At 20.3% G+C, this 7,579-nt stretch overlaps 1 protein-coding gene across 1 annotated transcript in view; it reads right to left on the bottom strand.

Moving 5' to 3' along the window:
* Positions 1-7,579, bottom strand: part of LOC117181690 (40-kDa huntingtin-associated protein-like) — a 36,538-nt gene that overhangs the window by 24,639 nt on the left and 4,320 nt on the right. Inside the window, exons 3-4 of the mRNA XM_033374616.1 lie at positions 3,399-3,445; positions 69-271 (exon numbers count right to left, since the gene is read on the bottom strand). Coding sequence (XP_033230507.1) covers positions 69-271; positions 3,399-3,445 — 250 coding nt within the window. The remainder of the gene's footprint in view (positions 1-68; positions 272-3,398; positions 3,446-7,579) is intronic.

The following is a 7,579-nucleotide window of genomic DNA, read 5'->3' on the forward strand; positions in this document are numbered from 1 at the left end:
CTTATCAAATTAATAACGCAGTTTATGAACGGTCCTTTTTATAATTTTTTATTTCATTATCTTCGCACCTGTAAATTTTCTTGACCTAAAGAAGAACATCCTATCTGTTCATTCTTCTTTTCAGCAGTGATAAATTGTCGTCCCGCTTTTGTTAAAAAATTGATTTCCGTTATCACATTTCCTAGTGTGCCTTGACATCGGGCAGCTGATAACCAGCACAATCCGGCATATTGCAATAGCTCTTTTTGTTCACATTCCATCGCGAGGTTATCTAATAAATTGATGAAATTGTACGATTACAGAGTCATCCAGCTTTGAACTCTAAATAAAACGATATCGGAAAATTTGCAATAATAAAAAAAAAACATTGTAAAATGATCATTTGGAAGGATTTTGTCCCTCTCGAAGCAGCTTGATATCGAATTTTTAACATCTAAACTACTACTGCTGACCGGCTGTGTTTGGGAGAGGTATTCTGCAGTTTTCCACTCCCTTGGCGAAATTTTTTTTTAGATGGGTCCCAATAATAAGGTCTAATTTTTAAATTATTCCGGTCAATTACAGGTAATATATTCATATTTTCCCGCAAAACGGAACTAAAAAATATTAATTTTTTACAAAAAATGGAATAGCTAAACTTTCAGTTTAATTTTCAACAAAAGTGATAAATTTTCGAATTAAATTATGATTCTTCAACTGAAATAATTCAATTTTATATAAAAAAAGATGAATTTTCAACTAGAGTGATAAATATTTGACTGGAACACTAGAATTTTTAAACAAAATACGAATTTTTAAGAAAGAATATTAATTTTTAAATAAGAAGATTAATTTTATACCAAAACTTACAATTTCTTAACAAAATACATGCATTTTTATCGAAATAGTTAAATTATTAATTAAAGAAGGCCAAGTTTCGAAACAACAGTTGAAATTTGAAAAAAAAAATTTCAATCGAAAATTGGATAGTAACATTTCTAGTAAAAAAAAAGTAATTTTAAATCAAACATAAGAGCTTTTAACTAAACGAATCTTTAAATCAAATAGTTCAATATTCACAAAAAAAATTAATTTTTACCTAAACAGATGCATTTTTCAACTACAATTACGGAGTTTTCACTTGGAATAAGTTAAATCTTCAATTGAAAAAATTAATTTTCAACAACAAAATAAATGAATTTAAAAAAAATAGTTAAATTTTCAACAAATGATGAATTTTCAAATAAATAAATGAATCTTTAACTCGAATAGTTAAATTTGAAACCAAAGAGATGAATTTTTAAACACGAAGATTAATTTCCCAATTAAAAGATTAATTTTCTACTAAAAATTCAAATTTTTTTAACAAAACACATGAATTTTTAAGGAAATAGTTAAACTTATAATTAAAGAAGAAAAAGTAACAGTTGATTTTGAACCAAAAAAATAATAATTTTCAATCGAAAATGGAATAGTAACGTTTCTAGTAGAAAATTTTTTAAATCAAATATAAGAATTTTCAACTAGAATTATAAATATTGAACAAGTACACTAGAATTTTCAAGCAAAAAGATAAATTTTTAAACAAGAAGATTAATTTTCTATCAAAAATTACAATTAAAAAAAAACACATGAATTTTTTTACGAAATAATTGAATTTCTAATTAAAAAAGACAAAGTTTCAAACAAACAGTTGAATTTTGAATTTAAAAAAATATAATTTTCAATCGAAAATAAAAAAGAGTAACATTTCTAGTAACAAAAAAATGTAATCAAATCCAAAAAACGAGTTTTTAAACAAGAAGATTAATTTTCAAATCAAAAGATTAACTTTTTACCAAAATTACAATTTTTAAACAAAACATGTAAATTTTTAATAAAATAGTTGAATTTCTATTTAAAGAAAACAACATTTTAACTAAAAAATTGAATCTTTAACTAAAGAAACAATATTCCATTGAAAATAGAAAGAATAATTAAATTTTAAGTTAAAGAAATTAATATTTAACCACGCAGATCAATTTTTAACTACAACAATGGAATTTTCAATCGGAATAAGTTAAATTTTCAGGTAAAAAAACTTATTTCAACAACAAAAAATTAACTTTAAGAAAATAGTAACATTTTCGAATAAAGTGATGAATTTTTTTTTTTAAATTGAAAAATATTTAGCTGGAATAGTTGAATTTTATACCAGAAAAATGAATTTTTATCTGAAATTCTGAATTTTTAAATAGATTAATTGAATTTTTGACCTAAAAGATTAATTTTCAACCAAAAAGATTAATTTCTACCAAAAAATAGAAATTTTCTACTAAGAAAGGTATTTTTTCCTTCAAACATTAAATAATTCAATTTTTAGTAAAAAAAATGAATATTCAGTCCAAGAGATGAATTTTTATGCCTAATTATGGAAAAATAAACTGGAATAGTAGTCACATTTTCAATTTAAAAAAATTTCAATTAAAAGGCTCATTTTTCAACCAAAGAAATGAATATTCAACAAAAAAATTAAATTTCAACAAAATAGTTGTATTTTTTACAAAATAATTAAATTTTCAACCAAGAAGATTAAAATTCGACCAAAAAGACGAATTTTCAATAAAATAAATAAATTCTCAACAAGAAAAGAAGAATTTTTCAATTAAAAATATTAATTTTTAAATGAAATTGAAATAGTTACATTTTCAGTTCAAAAAATTAATACTAAAAAAAAAAAATCTTCAACAAAAAAGTTAAATTTTCAACCCGAGAAGTATTTTCAATCAATAAATTGATTTTTTAAATGAAATAAATATTATTAGTATCTTAAAATAAATAAATATTCAACCAAGAAGATTATTTTTTTGCCAAAAAACACGAATTTTTAACGAAATAAACCAACTTAAAAAATTATACAAATTTTTAACGAAATATTAAAATTTTTAACTATAAAATAAGAATACTTCTGAATCAAAATTCAAAAAGTTATATTTTCAGTTCAAAAAATTAATTCTCAACTGAAAAAAAAACGAATAAAATAATTAACTTTCAATCAAATAGTAAAATTTTTAACCAAACGAGATGGAATCCGACTTAAAAATATAATAGTAGACTTTTCAATTATAAAAAAAATTTTACTCTCAGCCAAAAATAGTTGGATTTTCTTATTGGTAGTTTACGAAAGGTCCCTAAAAAACTAACCGAATTTAGTTTATTATTTTACCCAAATCAGTAAAAAGAAAATTACACCGGAAATCACAATCTTTGCTAATTTCAAAGAACCTTACGTAAATTTTATAATTTTGCCGGCTTTTAGGATGAAAAAAAATCCTGTTAAGGAGAGATATTATCCGAAAAAAAATTAGAAACCTAAAATTATTCAAAAGGTAAAAATAATTTTTAAATTTTGCTTAAAAGAAGTTTGGAAAACCACTTACCAAACTGATCACTGGCTTCGGCAACATTTGGCTTTCTCAAAAAACGTCTAGAAGGAAATTAAAATAATTCGAATTTATTATTAAGCATGAATTTTTATTGTTTATGTTATTTTAATATATCTTCAGGGTGTCTAGTCAAATTAAAGAAAAAAATCAAAAATCAATTTTAAAATGAAATAATGAATCTTCAACCAACAAAATTATTTTCACACAAAAAATTTAAATTTCAACCAAGTAGTTGATTTAAAAAAAAGAATTTTCAACGAAAAAAGATCAATGTTTGGGAAAATGTTGAATAGGTAAATTTTGAGTATGAAAAATTAATTTTCAAACAGAAAAGATTAATTTTTAACTAAAATTATTGATTATTCAACTGGATTAGTTCAATTTTACGTAACAAAATTTGCAACTAAACAAAAACGACTTTAGTTAAATTTTCAAATAAAAAAATTAATTTTCAATCAGAAAAAACGAATTTTCAACAAAATTATTAAATTTTCAATCAATTTTCAATTAAAATGAGGAACCTCCAACAATAAAAAATTAATTTTGAAACAACAGAGATTAATTTTCAACCAAATAATTCAATTGTCAACAAAAAAGATAATAGTTCATATTCCAACTAAAAAATATTATAATTTAATCAGAATAAGAATTTATTTGTTAACTAAAAATAATATATTTGCAATTAAATAGTTAAATTTTTAATCAAAAATGGAATAGTTAAATTTTTAATTAAAAAACTTAATGCTCCACCAAAGCTGAAAACGAATTTCCAATCAAATTGTTTAATTTTAAGTTTAAAAAGTTAATTTTCAACCAAAGAGATGATTTTTTAACTAAAATGACGAATTATTAAACTGGATTAGTTCAATTTTACGTCAAAAAAAAAAAAAAAATTTCCACTAAACAAAAAGACTTTAGTTCAATTTTCTATTATAAAAATTGATTTTCAAAAACAAAATAACGCGAATTTTCAACAAAATTATTACATTTCCCTTCAAAGCGATTAATTTTCAATTAAAATATGGAAATTTCAACAAAAATAAATTAATTTTTACACAACAGAGTGTAATTTTCAACCAAACAATATTTTAATTTATTCAAACAAAGAATTGAGTTGTTAACCTAAAAAAAAATAGATTTGCAACCAAATAATTAAATTTTCAATCAAAAACGGAATAGTTAAATTTTCAATTAAAAAATTTAATTCTCAGCGAAAACTGCAAACGAATTTTCAACCAAATTATTGATTTTTAATTTTAAAAAAATTAATTTCAACCAAAGAGATGAATTTTCAATCAATAAAATTTTATTTCTACCAAAAAAGAGGAATTAAAAAAAATAGACAAGTTTAAACTAAAAATGATCAATTTACAAATAAAACTGGAATAGGTTTGAATTTTTAATCAAAAATTATTAATAATAATTAATAATAATAATTATAATAATAATTAATATTAAAATAATTTTATTTTAATAATAATATAATAATATAAAATAATAATGAAAAATACTAAAAATAATTTAAAAAAATAATGTAATAGTTTATATTTCAACCGATTTTTAAAAAAAGATAATTAAACAAATAATTGAATTTTCAACTAAAAATAATAAATTTGTAACCAAATAGTTGAATTTTAAAACCAAAAATGAAACTTAAATTTTCGGTTAAAAAGCTTAATTTCCAACCAAATAAAAACAAATTTTTATCAAAACTATTGAATTTTTAAATAAACAGATAAATTTTTAACTAAGATTATGGAATATTAAACTGGATTAGTTCAATTTGACGCGAAAAAAAATTTTAACAAAAAAAAAACGAATTTTCAACTAAATTTTTAAACTTTCAACTGGAATAGTTTATATTTAATTAAACAAATGACGGAATTTTTGACAGAAAATAATAAATTCTCAATAAAATAGATGAATTTTGAACTAAAAAAGGTTAGTTTTCAATAAAAATTCATTAATTGCTGAAAAAAGAATTTAACTTGAAACCTAAAAAGATGAATTATCAAAAAAAAAATAAAATAATAGCTGATATTTAATATAAATATTTTATTTTTAATCGAAAAAAATTTTAAACAAAACGGTTGAATTTTTAAGAAAAAAAAGGATTATTAAGGAAATGTAATAGTTGATATTTCAACCAAAAAAGATTTTTAATTAATTAAACAAATAACTGAATTAACTAACAATAATAAAAATTGAACCAAATAGTTGACTTTTCAGTTAAAAAACATAATTTTTAACCAAAAATTAAAACGAATTTTCAATCAAATATTTTAATTTGGAGATAAAACAATTAGTTTTCAACTAAAGTAATGAATTTTTGACGAAAATGAGGGAATGTGAAACTGGATTGGACCAATTTTAGGTCAAAATAAAAATCTGCAACTTAAACAAAATGAGTTTTCAATAAAATATTTAAATTTCCAACGGGAATAGTTCAATTTTCAATTAAAAGATTGATTTAAAAAAAAAACACGAATTTTCAACTAAATGATCAAATTTGCAACTAAAGAGAGGAATTTTCAATTAAAATGCAGAATCTTCAATTTAAACAATTAATTTTTAAACAAAAGAGTTTAACTTTTAACCTAGATAAATGAATGTTAAAAAAACAGCTCAATTTTCAATTAAAAAAGGTAAATTTTTTAACAAAAATGAAATAGTTAAATAACTTGATTTTCATCCGAAAATGAATTTTCAACAAAATAGTTTAATTTCTACTTTAAAAAAACAACTAATTTTCAAGCAAAGAAAGACACATTTTTATCAAAATATTAAATTTTTAACCGAAGAGATGAATTTTAAAGCAAAAAGATTAATTTTATGCTAAAAAAGTGTAATTTTCAACTATAAAATATACTTTTTTACGCAAAATATATTATATTATATTATTTATTAGATTATTTATTATTATTATAATCACTTATTTACAAAACGAAGAAATTTTCCATCCAAAAAGTAAATTTGATATCACAAAGTTAAAATTTTCATAAAATAGTTAAATTTTGAGCTGAAAAAAATTAATTTTTAACGAACGAGATGAAATTTAACTAAAATTAATTTTCAACAAAATAGTTTAATTTCTAGTTTTAAAAAACAACTAATTTTCAACCAGACACATTTTTATCAAAATGTTAAATTTTTAACCGAAGAGATGAATTTTAAATCAAGAAGATTAATTTTATACTAAAAAAGTGTAATTTTAAACTAAAAAAATATACTTTTTTAAGCAAAAATTAAATAATTAAATTTTGAGTTGAAAAAAATTAATTTTCAATGAACGAGATGAAATTTAACTAAAATGAATTTTCAACAAAATAGTTTAATTTCTAGTTAAAAAAAAACAACTAATTTTCAACCAGACACATTTTTATCAAAATGTTAAATTTTTAACCGAAGAGATGAATTTTAAATAAAGAAGATTAATTTTATACTAAAAAAGTGTAATTTTAAACTAAAAAATATACTTTTTTAAGCAAAAATTAAGTAGTTAAATTTTCAGTTGAAAAAAAAAATAATTTTCAACGAACGAGATGAAATTTGACTAAAATGAATTTTCAACAAAATAGTTTAATTTCTAGTTTTGAAAAACAACTAATTTTCAACCAAAGAAAGACACATTTTTATCAAAATGTTACAATTTTAACCGAAGAGATGAATTTTAAATCAAGAAGATTAATTTTATACTAAAAAAGTGTAATTTTAAACTAAAAAAATATACTTTTTTAAGCAAAAATTAAGTAGTTAAACTTTCAGTTGAAAAAAAAATAATTTTCAACGAACGAGATGAAATTTGACTAAAATGAATTTTCAACAAAATAGTTTAATTTCTAGTTTTAAAAAACAACTAATTTTCAACCAAAGAAAGGCACATTTTTATCAAAATGTAAAATTTTTAACCGAAGAGATGAAATTTAAATCAAGAAGATTAATTTTATACTAAAAAAAAATTTTAAACTAAAAAAATATACTTTTTTAAGCAAAAATTAAATAATTAAATTTTGAGTTGAAAAAAATTAATTTTCGACGAACGAGATGAAATTTAACAAAAATGAATTTTCAACAAAATAGTTTAATTTCTAGTTAAAAAAAAAAAACAACTAATTTTCAACCAGACACATTTTTATCAAAATGTTAAATTTTTAGCCGAAGAGATGAATTTAAAA

Source organism: Belonocnema kinseyi, chromosome 10, assembly GCF_010883055.1.
Source record: "Belonocnema kinseyi isolate 2016_QV_RU_SX_M_011 chromosome 10, B_treatae_v1, whole genome shotgun sequence".
NCBI lineage: Eukaryota > Metazoa > Arthropoda > Insecta > Hymenoptera > Cynipidae > Belonocnema > Belonocnema kinseyi.